Below are 15,830 nucleotides of genomic sequence, written 5' to 3'. Positions count from 1 at the left end.
ATGTTCAAAAAGCTAGAGGAAACATTACATTGCTTTGAAACCATTGAGGGTTGGTGACGGGAAGAGCATCTGGGTAGAGAAAATCTGCGTCAGTGAATTTTGTCTGACCTTTGCAATTACGGAGAAGGAAACATTAAAATGATATGGATAATGTGTGCAGTTGTTGATATTCCACTTGCTACTGCTTGAGTGAAATGGTTATGATGTTTGCATTCCTTGTTGATATTATGTTCAAACACTGCACTTTTGAACACATGTAAGAGTTGCCAACAAGAAAGGTATCCAGTTGTTAAATTCTCCCTCAGTTATGTTCCCATCTAACTCATACTAGCATGAAAACAAACAAACATTAAATTAATAAATATATGACATTATAATATGAATACACATTCACCATCAATAAACTTGGTTTTCCACAATACTTGGAAATTCATATAGGTATTTTTCTCAGCAGGTTTTACAGGTTGTAATTGGAGCATGTAATCTTACAATTGAAGTTAAAATATTTTCTTGCTCCATGACACCCTAGAGTAATTACTCAAATACCTTGCCCCATAAAGAAATATAGATAATAGCAGATTTTGATGAAGTTGTTTGCCTGTTTCCAAGTTTCTGCTGATGTAAAGAAAAAGGTACATAGCATGTACATTGTTTCTGAGTTGAATGGTAATAATAAGAATCACTGAGGAAGGGTGAAAATGAGAAAAAAGAACAAAGAAGGCTGTAGGATGTAAAACAATGTGAGGGGAAATATGATAAAATGAAAGACATGTTCTAAGTTTCCCTTACATTTTTAATGTGTATATTGCATGTATGCGTGTATGTATATATATATGTACATACATGTGTGTATAGCCCTTTTTGTTATTTTGAAACACAACTATTCATAAATTCATATGTCCATTACCATTTTAAGCTGTTTCAAAGTAAGCATAAAGGGCAAATAAAGAAATATGTAAAAATCTTAATACAAAAGATCAAACTTAAACATAGTATGTCTAGAAAGTTTGTTTCTTTTCCTCTCTCTCTCTCTCTCTCCTTCTCCCCCCCCTCTCTGTGCTTGCCCACACACACACACACACATATATGGAAAAACTGAAGGCACACAGCTTAGAGTGTTGGGCTCACAAGCATGAAGTAGTGAGTTTGATCCCTGGACCAGGTTGTGCTGTGTTCTTGAGCAAGACATTTTATTTCACATTGCAGAAATTTCAGCTGTAGAAATGAGTTGCATGGAGAAGGGCGGCTGATATGCATGAGTAACTGCTAGTCTTCCATAAAGAACCTTGCCTCAACTTGTGCCTTGGTGGATAACTTTCTAGGTGTAATCCCATGGTCATTCATGACTGAAGGGGGTCTTTACCCTTTATATATGAAAAAAAAACAAACAAAAAATTTAATTTTAAAATGTATAAAAAAAAAAAATTATAAACAAAAGGGAAATGAAGACATAATTTTCTTAAATCACAATATTCAATAGTTAAGAATTGACTCCTCTTTCAGTGAGTTTGTTAAATTAGTTCACTACTTTTCTTCCAGTTTTGTTTGGAAGTTTCATTGTGACTAGTTGTGTGTATATCAGAATCATTTCATATGGTGCAAGTAAACACTTTTTTTTTATGTGTGTTAGCTTTCATTTCAGAGAAATCAGTGGAGCTTGATAATGCAATTTGTTCATTTTGTCTTATGTTCTGTGGTATTCTATGAGTTCACTGTCCTGTGACTTTTCATACTGCATTGTGTAGTCTTTGGTATGTTAACTATGTTTTTAGTGTTTCTATTGTGTTAGCTGTTAATATTTTCTCTTCATTAACCAACTGTGAACGGCTTTTAAAGGTTTCTACATTAATCAGTTCTTGCCTCATTATTTTCTTAATCATCACTCCTTGACTTATTCATTTGCCTTAGTTTTTAAACAACTCCTCCTTCACATAATATATTGAAACTGTGCTTGTTAGTTCTACCCTTGGTTCAGCTTTTCTTTTATCTACTCCTCATGTAAGCTCAGTAACAAGACAACAATCTACTACTCTAATACTCTCTAGCACCAGGTGTCTATGCTCTCTGCACCAGAACTCCTCACCTTCAGTTCTAACTGTTAGTTTTGAAGACTGGCAGAAGGAACAGGAAGATTGCATGTGTGACCACTGGTTACGTTGTTGCAGTGATTGTGATATGTACTTGTGTTTGAAAACTGTTTTCCTGTTCTGTTTGCAGGGTGACATTTGTGATGAGCTTGAAGAACTTTCTCTAAAACTGGAGAAAACCCAAATTTGTTGTGACCAACTTGAAAATACAGATCTTTAAACAAAACCATTAATTTCCCTGGTTTTCGTTGTTGTTGTTGTTGTTTTTTTTTTATCATTGATGTTGTCTGGCCCTAGGCCTCTATGTAGGTTATTGATCAATCACCAAGGTACAACCCACAGGTCAATTGTCTGAGGTATACCATATCTCCACTTAGATGAAAACCACACTGTCATACTAACATACAATATGACAGTGTAGACATGCACTCTCTCCACCATCTGTCTGTTTCCATACACTTGCTGTTGTTGGTATGCTAGGTCAGACCCATGATCAAATGTTTTTCGACTATCATCATTATCATTTAACATCCATTTTCCACATCGGCATGAGTTGGACAGTCTGACAGGATCTGGCCAGCCAGAGTGCTGCCCAGGCTCCATTTTGTCTGTTTTGGCAGGGTTTCTACAGCTGGATGTCCTTCCTAATGCCAACCACTTTACAGAGCGTACTGGGTGCTATTAACATGGCACCGGCTCCCACAAAACTAGGAACTCTCAGCTGAATGAGGGACATAGAGGACATGCCTATGATCATTCATTTCTTTTATCAAGGACTTCATTGTCAAATATTTCCTTTTATTCAAGAGATTTCACTGATATTTTGTTGGTTGTGTTTGCCAGCAAATTCTGCTGATGTGTCCAAGGTCTTCCTCTGCATTTATCACATGTTGCTGTTGTTTTAAAACCAGAATGAGATCAATTGTCACGGTCTCTGTTGAAGTCATTTGCTCTCTTCAAAAAAAAAAACTCTAAAATCTCATTTACATTTAATTAATTTTAGTGCTGTATGCTAATTAAAATGCAGATGTTTATTACCTGTTGTGATAACCTGTACTTCTTAAGATCTAGTTTTGGGAAGAAGAGCTAAATTATAATATTTTTTGTTTCACACGGAGAATAAATTTGAAAATAACTGTCCCTGATGCCTTCAGAGTTTGTTTTTGTTTAACCCTAGTTCAACCGAGGTTGAACAGTCCTATAATCAAAGGCATTCCTACCAGAACCATCCCAACTTTTTACGTTATGCAGGACTGCCCTGTTTAACATACATCATCATCATCTTTTAGCGTCCGCTTTCCATGCTAGCATGGGTTGGACGGTTCAACTGGGGTCTGGGAGGCCAGAAGGCTGCACCAGGCCCAGTCTGACCTGGCAGTGTTTCTATGGCTGGATGCCTTTCCTAATGCCAACCACTCCATGAGTGTAGTGGGTGCTTTTTACGTGCCACCGGCACGGGGTCCAGGCGAGGCTGGCAATGGCCCCTTTCCTTATTTAAAGCAGTAGAGTGTGATATGTGGAAGATATGGCTACCTAGCCCTAGTGGGTTAGATGACTATGTTGAGGCTCCTGGGTCAACTACCTTCCCAGTAGAGATTTCCAAAGACTGGTGCTTATTCTAGTTTATCGCGAATGACTGTGCTAGTCTGATACACATTGATGTCATCTGGGTGGAGTGAGTAATAAGGAATAAAAGGATTTGCCCAGATTCACAACTAAGTTCCAGCAGTATGTTTGAACTCATGAGTCATGAATGGGTAGTCTAACACTTTACCCAAATAGCAAATATGTCGAGTTGTCACTGTACTACTAAAGATCATACTACATTCCATATTTACTTTATTTGATTAAATTTTCCAGAGTTGTTTCTCTTCTGTTTTTTTTATTTTTTATTTTATTTTTATTTTTTTTTACAAAATTAATCATTTAGAGAATTTTGTTAAAATTTCTTTGGGTGCTCCATTATGTTATACCCATTTTACTGTTAAGTTACCATGCAACAGGCATCTCTGGATGTTTTTCCCAAGTCATTTTTAAGTTCATTTACTAAAACTCTCTATATACTTCTCTAATCATTCTAAGATCTACAGAAATGGTTGGACTACACTAGCAGGTCCAATGGAACAAACATGTTCAAAGATGTCACTATACATCTAAAACCAGACTTGCCGCATCTTGTTTTTTACTATAGTCAGTTGTCGTCTCCTTTGTGAGGCTCAGCATCATGATGTCATCCTTTGCCACATTTTCCCATGTTTTCTTGTTCTACAGGCACCTTCCATATGGATCTTTTGACACATTTTTACTAAGCTCACGTTCTTCATATGCGTCATATGTCTGTACCAGCGCAACGTTTTTTGCACACTATAATCCTTATGTCTTACTCCCATGCAGTATTGTATTTCACATGCAAGCATAGTACAGTCTATCCTTCCCTCAAAGTAAAAGTTCATTTATTCCCATAAAAGGTGATAATTACTTAACTTTTCAAGTCCCTGTTCACTCTGGCCACTCTGCATTCAGGACATCCACTCCCACTGTTGATTTGGTCAAAAGAAGCTATCAATTACTTCTAGCATAAGGCGGTGAGCTGGCAGAAACGTTAGCATGCTGGGCGAAATGCTTAGCGGTTTTTCGTCTGTATTTACGTTCTGAGTTCAAATTCCGCCAAGGTTGACTTTGCCTTTCATCCTTTTGGGGTCGATAAATTAAGTACCAGTTGCGTACTGGGGTCGTTGTATTCGACTTAATCCCTTTGTCTGTCCTTGTTTGTCCCTTCTATGTTTAGCCCCTTGTGGGTAATAAAGAAATAAGAAGCTATCAATTACTTCTAGCAAACTTTCATGGATACTGTTACTTATATAGGTAGCAAAAGTTACTTATATAGGTAGACTGTGAGATGCATGTACATGAAGTGCAGGCACAGACATTGAAAATGGAGAATATGTTACAGCTGTAAAGAAATGCAGCAAGCATCCTTCTCTGGATCTGTAATGTCATGTTGTTTCTTATCCCTGCTGCCCTGTTTCACTGGTTTTTATGAGGCAGTGTGCTGAGTGACAGCACTGTGTTTACTTCAGAAGTTGTGTTTTTGTGCTCACGTGTATGCTGTAGTCTGTGATTTTGTCATGGACAGGAAGTTGGAACAAAGAGCCAACACGAAATTTTGCATTAAACTTGGGAAGTCTACTATAAAGACATTGAGTATGCTTTGGCAAATTTACAGTGATGAGGCAATGGATCATATGCAATGTTTTGAGTGGCCAGGGCACTTCAACAGTGGAAGAACATCCCTCGAAGACAGTGAGCAATTTGGAAGACCTACCACGAGCATCAACCCCAGAAATGTGGTATTGTGCATCATGAATTCATCCCCCAGGGCCAGACCATCAATCAAGAGTTCTACTGCAAGATTTTCAAGCATTTGAAGGAGGACACTCAGCAAAAGCAACTGGATCTGTGGGTCGCTAAGAATGAGTTTCTCGCCAAAAACAACATGGTATGGTTTCTGCACCCACCCTACTGCCAGATTTAGCACCAGCAGACTTCCATCTCTTCCCCAAGATGTAAATGCAGTTCAGTGGTTGCCGTTTTAACACAATTGTTGAGATCCAAAATGAATCACAGAAGGTCTTTGACTAGCTTACAGAAAACAACTTCCAGGCTGGATTCCAAAAGTGACAGAAACGCTGGGACCAGTGTATTGCTGCACAAGATGATTTTTTCGAAGGAGTTGATGTTAAAACTTAGATAAATAAGTTATTTTTTATTAAACATAACTAGTCCAGGAACTTTTTGATACCACCTCATATAGCAGGAACAGAATTACCATGTTCAAAGAATTTAATCTTAGTATTACAATTACTACTAATATAGACATATTTATCTTCCTAGGTATAGCACTAAACCAAGCCATATAGAAAGCCAAAAGAAAGCTTATATAATTAAAGGTTCTAAACATTCTCTTGGTATAAAAAACATTTTAGTCAACAATACAGGTAGCATTATATCCAACATATCTTCAGATAATACAACCTTCAAAATAACAATTAGTTAGTGCAAGTGGATTTTGTGAAAAATTGGTTTTTTGACCAAACAGGCTCAGCAATAGAACAAACATAGGAAACAGCATTATCTAGTTTAACTTGCCTTCTGCAAACAGTTTAGAAATAAACACGGCTACAAATTCCTTAGCCTTCATTTAAAAGAACACTTCCCAGTCAATTATAAATACTACAAATTGTTTAACAAAAGTAGCATCTAGGTCAGTTACTATTGTACAAAATTGTTGGCAATTTGAAGGACCAGTCTGAACAAACCCCCAAGAAGCTAAGTGAAACTACAAGACAAAGCAAACTTAGTACCTCCATCATAGAAAAGACTTAACAAAAGGAATTATCTATAAATTTGGTCAGTCTGCTCAAGATTGCTCAGATTAGTTTATGGAAAAATAAATCTTATATTTATATGAGTGAAAACAACTTTAAAGCTACTCTTGCAATTATAAATTCTACATCAGACACGAGAAAGAATGTCCTCTTTGTGTGGCACTTGCACCATATAATAAATGAACTAACAGACATTTCAAGCAAAAAGACAGAAATATTATTAAAATGTCATCACCAGTTTTGGTGATGCCAATTACCGAAAGTTTACAATATATTGTCTTATGGTATTGAATGCAAATAATAATTTTGTTAGCCCTGGAAACATCTTTTCACTGACATAACATCTAATGATTGTCTCTAATAAAATAAAACCTGGAATATTTAGTGTGTGTGTGTATGCATATGAGTCTACACACAAACACATTATTCATTACTATTTTTTTAGTTGCACTTGTTTAGCAAATAATTTGATCTGAGATCATGTATTTTCATTGTACATTTAAAACCTAGCCATTGAAGCTCCATTTGCTGGACTATACACACAATTGTATCACATATAGTCACTGTTGCTATAAAAAATACACATGTACTCTTGTGCTCCCTTTTATTTTATTATTTTGTAATATGAATGTGTGAGTACGTGTCAGTATGTTTGCATTTGTGTTCTACAAAAGTCATCAGGAGCTACAAGCAGTATTGTTATAGCCTCTCCCCTATCAAGAAATTGTCTTGCTTGCTTTATGAAAATATGTGAAATAAGAGATCTCTTATTTGTAAAGGGTTAGCAACAGGAAAGGCATCCAGCTGTAGAAAGAAGCAGTTTCTTAATAGTATATCCATCTAGCCCATACTACCATGGAAAAATAGATGTAAAAATGAATGAACAAACTAGCAGGGTTTGTGGAATTACACATTTTATAAAAATTTGTATTTCTATTTTGATGCATAAATTTATAGATCTTCATACCATTATTTCATTACATTAAAGAATTCAGTTACATCTTCCATTTCATTCCTTATGTCAACTTGTTCAAAGCATAGCACATAAACTTCTTTCATTATATTAAAGCATTCATTTCTGAGTTAAGCTTGTTTAAAATTTGAATACACGAATACTATGAGAAGCAGCATAATGTCTTAGTTTTTGGCATCAAAGTCTTTAGTAATATGTTTATGATTTAGTCACTCATACTCTGCTACTTTATTTGAAATAGAGGGAAATAGTATGTCAGGGGTTGGAATACAATTTAATAATCAAAGACTAATACATAATAAGGTGAAAGTAAATATAACAATGTATGTGTGTTTTTTTTAATCTCTTAGCATTTGAACTGGCCTTATCTGGACCAGATACTCTACTTGTTTTACGGTCAGTCATTGGAAAGCATTAGAATAATCTGAATGCTAAAGGCTTCAGTGTCTCTAGCATGATGATATAGTTTGTTGTTATTATTTTCATATTTTTAAGACTCTTATTCCTTCACTTTCAGGTGTCTGCCAAGGATTTCCTTGCCTTCCCGTCACCTAGTAAACTTTTACAAATGGGTACTGCTGATACAATAACAAAAAACATTAAAGCAGAACTTGGGGTGAGTGACACACCCTCTACTTTGGGGTGGTGGTCGTTGTTGCTATATATTGTGAATAATTGTATATAAGATTGCTTAAAGGTATTGTGATGGTGGTAGTTGTAGGAGTGTGGTTTTTGTGTGATTGTTTACTGTGCGTATTTAGATTAAGTACACTATGTCCCTGCATGTCTTAAAAAGCAATTAAAAGAGTTTTTGATGTGAAGGACAGTAAAAAATTGCTTCTGAGAACCTCTCAACTCATACCAGCATGGAAAGGAGAATGTAAAGCAATGGTGACGATTTTTCTGTGGTGACTATTGTAGCATGGTATCCTGCTTAGTAAAGTTGTTTCTGTTGTGTTGTAGCCTTTGATGTTGGATAAAGCAGTGTGTTGATTGGTATACTAGTGTTGTGCTTGGTAGTGGTTATAGTCATGTAGTGACTAGTGCGTGGTGGTTGGTTAAGCTGTAACAATATAAATGCAAACATATTATAACTAGAACCAACCAACTCATGTGAACATGAAAGTAATAAATGTTCAATAGTAAAATGAATTATAAAATAGCAACATTTGTGTGTAAGTAGGAGCAGGTGAGAGGGAATAATTTTCAAAACTGCATTCTCTTACTTTAGCCAAGTACCAAATGTAGATTTCAAGAAGGGAGTGTAGAAGAGGGCAAGTTGGCTGCAATGGACAGAAATAAAAGATAGCTTTAGAAAATATGGACACATGATGGACAGCAGTGATTCTCAGTAGTTTTGACTTCATGATCTATGGAAGTCAAGTTAAAAAAAAAAACCATTAGCACATTTTACATGTTAAAATGGAACTTTTAAAGTTAAAACTTCAGAAAAAGTATATTAAAAATTATTGCTTATCCTGTATTATTAATCATCACCATCATGATTTTAATGTTTGACAGAATTCCTTGAGGCAGATTTTCTACAGCTTGATGCTCTTCCTGTCACCAACCCTCACTTGTTTCCAAGAAAGGCAATATTTGTCCTTGGTTGGACATGTTTTGATTGAAAATGAAGGGCATCACTTATATGTTGATGCTCATTTACAAATGTCGCACACTGTCAAAATTTGAAGACTGAGACAGACACTCATGCATACACATTCTTTTATTCATTTCAACCATGCAGCTGGAGCACCATCTTGGTTTTTAAACAACATCACATAAGTATACACCTATGGACAGGTTTCTTTCAGTTTCTGTCTACCAAATCCACTCACAAGACTTTGCTCAACCCAGGACTATAGTAGAAGACGCTTGCTGTGTGGTGGGGCTGAACCCGAAACCATGTGGTTGGAAAGCAAACTTCTCAAGCACACAGCTGTGCATTCACTTAACATGCTTGTGTATAACAATATTATGAATGACAGGTTTTTAAAGATACTTAAGTATTAGTGTGGATTTTCTATAGACATAAATTATATTCTCAAAATTCTGCAGCACACCTCCACACCTTATATGAAGCACTGGTACACACTCCTTTAATAACTGAATTCTGATTGTGCAGATTCTAGTATTGACCTAAAAATGTGTTGAGTTTAGAGTTGACTTAAGAATAGCGAAATCAAAGATTCCATTCAAGTTTACTATTGCTGAAATACTTCTGTTTCTGCTATTCAATTCATTTATCTTACCATTTTCTTCAACTATTTCAGGAATCTTGTACAAATGTTGATGATGTTGTTAAAACTTTCTTAAAGGTAAGTCCTTGTGTTGTTTGTGAACTTGACTCAGCTTAGTTTTTTAGCTGTATTAAACACTACTTGTTTTGTTAAGGAAAGATGATACTGATATTGTTTAGCCTTAGATCAGCTCTGACTGTGCAGGTTTATGATCAAAAGCATTCCTACCATGACCATCCACAATCTCTCAGATGGTGTTTGTTATTAACTTGGGTATACATTATACCGTGTTCCTCCTTTTTCAAAATAGCAGGTTGTAATCTAAGGGAGTTTCGCTGCTATTTCTAGATTGTCAAACAACTGTGGAGACCCTTTCATTTGCTCTAGCTCTCTTCAGCTTGGTTGTGTGTGTATGACTGATTACCAAGATAATATCTCAGGCTGCACACCTTCACATACACACTTACTGTCATATTCATTCATGTTTACACGTGCATATTTATAAATGCCTGCTTGAATATGTAATCATTATAATATGGTGATAAGCTCCCAGCATGCATGCTATGTTCACAACTTGGTTTCATCTCTTAGTTGAACAATGTGTACCCATGTTAGAAAACATTATTATTAATACGAGTGTAATGAGGGTGAGGATTGACAGAGCCTGGTTGTGTTTCTCACACCTCTTTACATTCTAAGTTCAAATCCCACCATGGCCAACTTTGCCTTTCATCCTTTCAGGGTTGATAAAATAAAGTACTAGTCAAGTACTGGGGGTCAATATAATTGACTAATACCTTCCCCTCTAAAATTGCTGACCTTGTACCCAAATTAGAAACCATTAACAGAAAGGGAATAGATTGCAGAATCAGTAGAGTTCCAGGCAAAATCCTACTACTACACAAATTGTAAAAAAGAATATCTGAGCATTGGAATAAAGGCATTATAGTAAATTCTGAGCACAAATTCCACCAGGCTTGACTTGGTCTTCCATCCCAAAAGTTAATTCTATAAAGTACTGGGTGGCTGCACCTCTCCCTCAAATTTTGTGACCTAGTGATTCAGTTCAAAAACAGATGTTACTGCTACAGCTACTGTTGTGGTAATAAACACTGTTTGTTTAGATTCATTTATGTGAACTCCATGGTAAATAATCTCTGTGCTTGTAGTATAAAAACAGGAGAGGACTTTCTAAATCCTTCCAAAATATGAAAAAATATGTTTGTAAAAAGGTATCAATTGTTAAAATTTATATTACTGATATTACAAAAAAAAAGTGGGGCATATTAGGAAATAGCGTTACGAAGTAAATGCTGGCCACATATTCAACTGGCTATATATACCAGAGATCTGTGTTAAAGAGTGGGAATGTCTTGTAACTCTGAAGCACTAACTTAACAGATGTTTTGTTAGCATGAACTGCTAAATTAATGAACTCCATGGGCACTATGGCACTCTAGAAATAGCAACCATATTGTCCTCAAATCTCACCATACTATTTCAAAAGACTGAATGGTTATAGCTATTGTAGGTCTGCTCAGTTAGGGTTAACCTAGTACTACAAAGCAACAATTATAGTCACCATATTAAATACTATAGATATTGTGAGAGACTGCTTTGTGACCTGCTGGAAAAAGCAGCCAAATTTCTTTCAAATCACATTGTAATGTTTAAAAAATAAAGGAAAGACATATTAGATAATGTAGTTCTAGATACACCAAATACAGATGGGAAGGTTACAACAGCAACACATTTAACCATTGATAGTTCTGTGATATTTGGGCCAACCTGGAGCTAGACAACAACCCTAGATACACTACATGAGCTAAAGTCTTCAACAGTACACTTGTGATCAACTGATTTGCAGGACTTGCCTACATACTATGTTATGTTTATAGTGTTCTATAGTTTTGTCACTGGAATTTTGTATTACAATTGCTTTCAATATTTATCCTTGTATTGTAATTTCCATGTTTCTTCATTAACAGATAGCATCTGTTGTGGATACTCAAAATGAAAAGTTAAAGAAAGCTGCCAACCAGTGTACAGGTAAGTTGTTCTTGGATTCCTTTGAATTATACAACAGGGTTATTTATTGCAAAATTAACCTGCTTTTTTCATTGACCATCTTAGATGTTCTTTGATGTTTATATATTGTCCCTTTCCAATATATAATTCATGCTAAATTCAGTCCCCAAATCCTGCCTGAATTTGGACACTGAACTGGATACCAGAGTGCATCATGTCCAGTTCTTTACTCACTGCACCAACTCAGCTGTTTTACATCTATTTGAAACAGTGATTTTTTTTTCTATAGATACAAAACATTATCTTTGTAGTTGATGTGGAAAATGGGTTGATGTCATGCTCATAGTTTTCATGAAAGCAATATAAATGAAATCTGAATTAGTAACAGTTGGATAATTAACTTGCAGACTTTGCTTCCTTTTAAACTTAGCTGGAAGCTAACTCCTCTTCATATGTATTTGATAAAACTATTTTCTCTGTTCTCTTTGTAGATTCCTTATTTTCAGAGCTTTTAAAAGCAAATCCAGAAGTAAATACCTCATTATTATTCAACTCACTCTTAGTCCACATGGGTTTACTTAAGGTAAGTTCAGTAAGTTAATCCTACTGATAACAGTATTGTTTATTTGATAGTATTTACTATATAGGTTACATATAATTATTCTATTCTAGCTGTAAACACTTCTCAGTGAGTTAACTCTTAATCAGGTTGCATCTAATGGTACCACTATTACTTATAACTATTCTAACCATTAACCCTGTTGTTAATGATTTGTCCATATTCACATTTCAGTTGGTAGTACTGTGTAACACTTGCTGTTAACTATTGAGTACTACTACTTATGACTGTCCAAATTATTAAACTTTGTTATCTGTGCATTAACCCTTTCTTATTACTGCCAAAGTATTTTACTGTGTACATCTCCGTTTTTAGAATAGGTACACCATGTCCTTACATGCCACAAAAGGCATCTAAGTGGTTAACATTCAGTGAGTGGCATTCAACTATAAAACACTGTCTCAAAAAGTCCTACCCAACCCATCTCAGTATAGAGATGCAGATATGAGTAGCATAGGCTAACTTGCAGTAGTTTTATGAATTAGTATGGCATATTTAAATTTCTGATTACATAAACATAACATATTAAAATTTTGTAACCTAGTCTTCTGGTTCTGATAATGTGAGCAATTTCAGTTTTCCTCTCTCTCACTTGGATCAAATTTTTATTATTTACACAATGCAAAACATGATGCTTTCTTTACCACACATAATGTTTGTTAAATTCTATTTTTCTTTGTAACGATGTGTAATATATGGTGTACTCAGTACTATATGTGATCTTTGTTAAACTATTGCTTCAGTGATGTCACCTGATTTAAAATGAGCAATGTCTCATAAGGCTTGCTACAAGAAAAGTCTGCATGTGTTTGATGTAATAGTTATCATTACACTTGTGTGTGTGGATTCAGAGTTTGCTTTAAAATCACAGTTTCAAATCCTGTCTCACTGTGACACCTTGAGTAAATGTATTCTACTGTAGCTTCAAGCAACCAATGCCTTGTGAGTGAAATTTTCAAAAGCTGTATGTGTGTTTTATCATGTACTTGAAAGACAAATGACAAAGTTGGCCTCAGCAGGATTTTGAATTCAGAATGTAATAGGAACTAAAAGAACCACAAGTCATTTTGTCTGATGCTCTACCATTTCTGCTGGCCCAGAGGTGTTACTGTTATGTGCAATTATTAAAATAAATTTTGATGTGAATTTAAAACCTAAAGCTGATGTTGACTATGTGGGTTCCATTCCTACTTCATGGTTAACTAGTGAACAATAAGACATTAAAGTGTGAAAAACATAATCCAGAACAAAATCCGACCTACTCTGTCCACTGTTAAGAGAAAAAGAAATAAGTGTAAGATAGTAAAAACGAAATTTTTATAAATGTTTTTGATGGTATTGACCATTTATTAAATATGTTGGTTTTTCTTTTTAAAAGGGAGAAGACAAGAAATATAAATCACCTGGAGACCTCAATGGCACCTTGATAGTTCTAGAACATTGTGTACAACAGGCTTACTTCCCGAGCTCTGGGCGAGATATTCTCAGTGCATTCATTAGCCGGTGAGTAATAGTAGTAGTATGACAACAACAGCAGCATCTTTGCCTTCTTCTTTGTCTTCATCATCATCTTCTTCAGATTACTATCACCTCCACATGGGTGAATGAATTTATAGATTATTTTTCCAATGCTCCTCTTATAACTATGTTACTTTTAGTAGTTACTTTACTTCATCTCTTCCCTAGCAACTACTTAGCATCATCACATCATCTCCAACATATCATCTTCCCTGGTAACCATTGAAATTTAACTGTCTGTCAATTTGCCCCCGTTTTTATTTCTCTGTTAGTGTTTCTGTTATGTCACATCCCATTGAAACCATTGGAAAGCCATCCATTTGTTTGTTTGTCTCTTCTCTCTATATACCTATCGACCTACCATCTTGTCTTAACAGTTTGGCTCAGCTTCAATATCTGTGGGGTTGAATCATCTGTTACTAAATACATGATGTACTGAGTGCTGTTTTGTTTTCTTTGTTCATTCACTTGTGTGTGTGTGTATGTACTGTATATAAATTTTTTTTTTCAGAACGAGATAAAAAAACCAAGACTCTGAAGATTTTAGAACATTTATAAATAGAAGGTCTTAAAGCTGTTTCCAGGATATTTATTATATCCCTTCATCGGAGACGGTGTGAGAAAATGGTTAAGCAATAGTTAATTTAGATAAGATATGAAATAGAGAGTGAAGTGGAGGAATGAAAATAGATGTGAGATATGCAAGGATATTGCATTTCTAGATCCATATATATACACACACACATTTGTCTATATCTGTTTACTCGTCAGTAAGCACTTCAATATATTTCTATATTTGCAGGCCATCCACGATGTTAGAAAACTGTAGCGAAATGCAGCACAAGTTTTTGCAGACTGTCAACAAATTTTGAGAAACCTTCTGCACTAATCACCACCACCATCATCATCATCAACATCATCATCACCATCTTATTTACACACCCTTGTATTATCCACACACTTCTGCACTACACACCAGGATTGTTTATACAGTTGCCCATCTCCCTCATCCCATTCTGACCTCATGAATGGAATGCTTTGGGAAAGCCATAATATTATTTACAGTGTATATATACACAACGAAAACATTAAATTAACACATACAGGAAAACTAGAAAACAACAAAAAGGACAATTGGTAAAAAAATTTTAGTGAGACAATGAAAGGGATGTGATTTTCCCCAGAGACAGAACACAATGGCTGTAGCTACTGTAAGATTCGAACTGGTTACAATGTGAACTTTAGTAATCAAGTTCTTTATCTTGCTTTATACAGTCATTTATGTCTCCTTTCAGTTTTCTCAATTTGGAAATATTTCTTTTTCGCAGTTGGCCATAAAACATGGTTATTGCAGTGAAATAAAATTTTTTTTTTTTCAATTCTGAGAATTGTCAAACGGCTATAAAGAAATTTAAAAATAACATTCAGTGTATTTCTCTGTGATCCTCTCTGGCTGTCTCTTTCTTTCAATTTCTTATACTTGCATAAGTCATACAGAATTTCTTGAGACAGCATGGCTAGATGCCCTTCCTGTCATCAGCCTTCACCTATTTCCAGGCATGTTTTTCAGTGAAGATTGGAAATGAATGAATCATTTGTATGATGCTTGCTTGTATGTTTTTATATGTATATATATTGCAATTCAAATTATTAGCAAGATGTAATTAAAACTCATGTAAACAAGAAAATACTAATTTAGTACATTTACGACCCATAATTACGTAATTACCAGATCATCATCATCGTTTAACGTCCGTTTTCCATACTAGCATGGGTTGGACGGTTCAACTGGGGTCTGGTAAGCCAGAAGGCTGCACCAGGCCCAGTCTGATCTGGCTGTGTTTCTACAGCTGGATGCCCTTCCTAACGCCAACAACTCCGTGACTGTAGTGGGTGCTTTTTATGTGCCACCTGCACAGGTGCCAGATGAGGCTGGCAAACGGCCACAATCGGATGGTGCTTTTTACATGCCACCGG

The 15,830-nt window shown here is 35.5% G+C and overlaps 1 protein-coding gene across 2 annotated transcripts in view; it reads left to right on the top strand.

Moving 5' to 3' along the window:
- Positions 1 to 15,274, top strand: part of LOC115213128 (ran GTPase-activating protein 1) — a 39,846-nt gene extending 24,572 nt beyond the window's left edge. The window contains exons 12-17 of one of the 2 annotated variants that reach the window (XM_029782059.2): positions 7,966 to 8,064; positions 9,722 to 9,766; positions 11,677 to 11,737; positions 12,208 to 12,299; positions 13,714 to 13,838; positions 14,656 to 15,274. In XM_029782059.2, coding sequence (XP_029637919.1) covers positions 7,966 to 8,064; positions 9,722 to 9,766; positions 11,677 to 11,737; positions 12,208 to 12,299; positions 13,714 to 13,838; positions 14,656 to 14,725 — 492 coding nt within the window. In that variant the 3' untranslated portion in view covers positions 14,726 to 15,274. The remainder of the gene's footprint in view (positions 1 to 7,965; positions 8,065 to 9,721; positions 9,767 to 11,676; positions 11,738 to 12,207; positions 12,300 to 13,713; positions 13,839 to 14,655) is intronic. The other variant, XM_029782060.2, reaches the window with a different exon arrangement.
- The last annotated feature ends 556 nt before the right edge of the window (positions 15,275 to 15,830 follow it).

This window comes from Octopus sinensis, linkage group LG6 (genome assembly GCF_006345805.1).
Source record: "Octopus sinensis linkage group LG6, ASM634580v1, whole genome shotgun sequence".
In the NCBI taxonomy this organism is placed as follows: domain Eukaryota; kingdom Metazoa; phylum Mollusca; class Cephalopoda; order Octopoda; family Octopodidae; genus Octopus; species Octopus sinensis.
The sequence above is the reverse complement of the archived record's forward strand: the minus strand, read 5'-3'. Positions and strand labels throughout refer to the sequence as shown.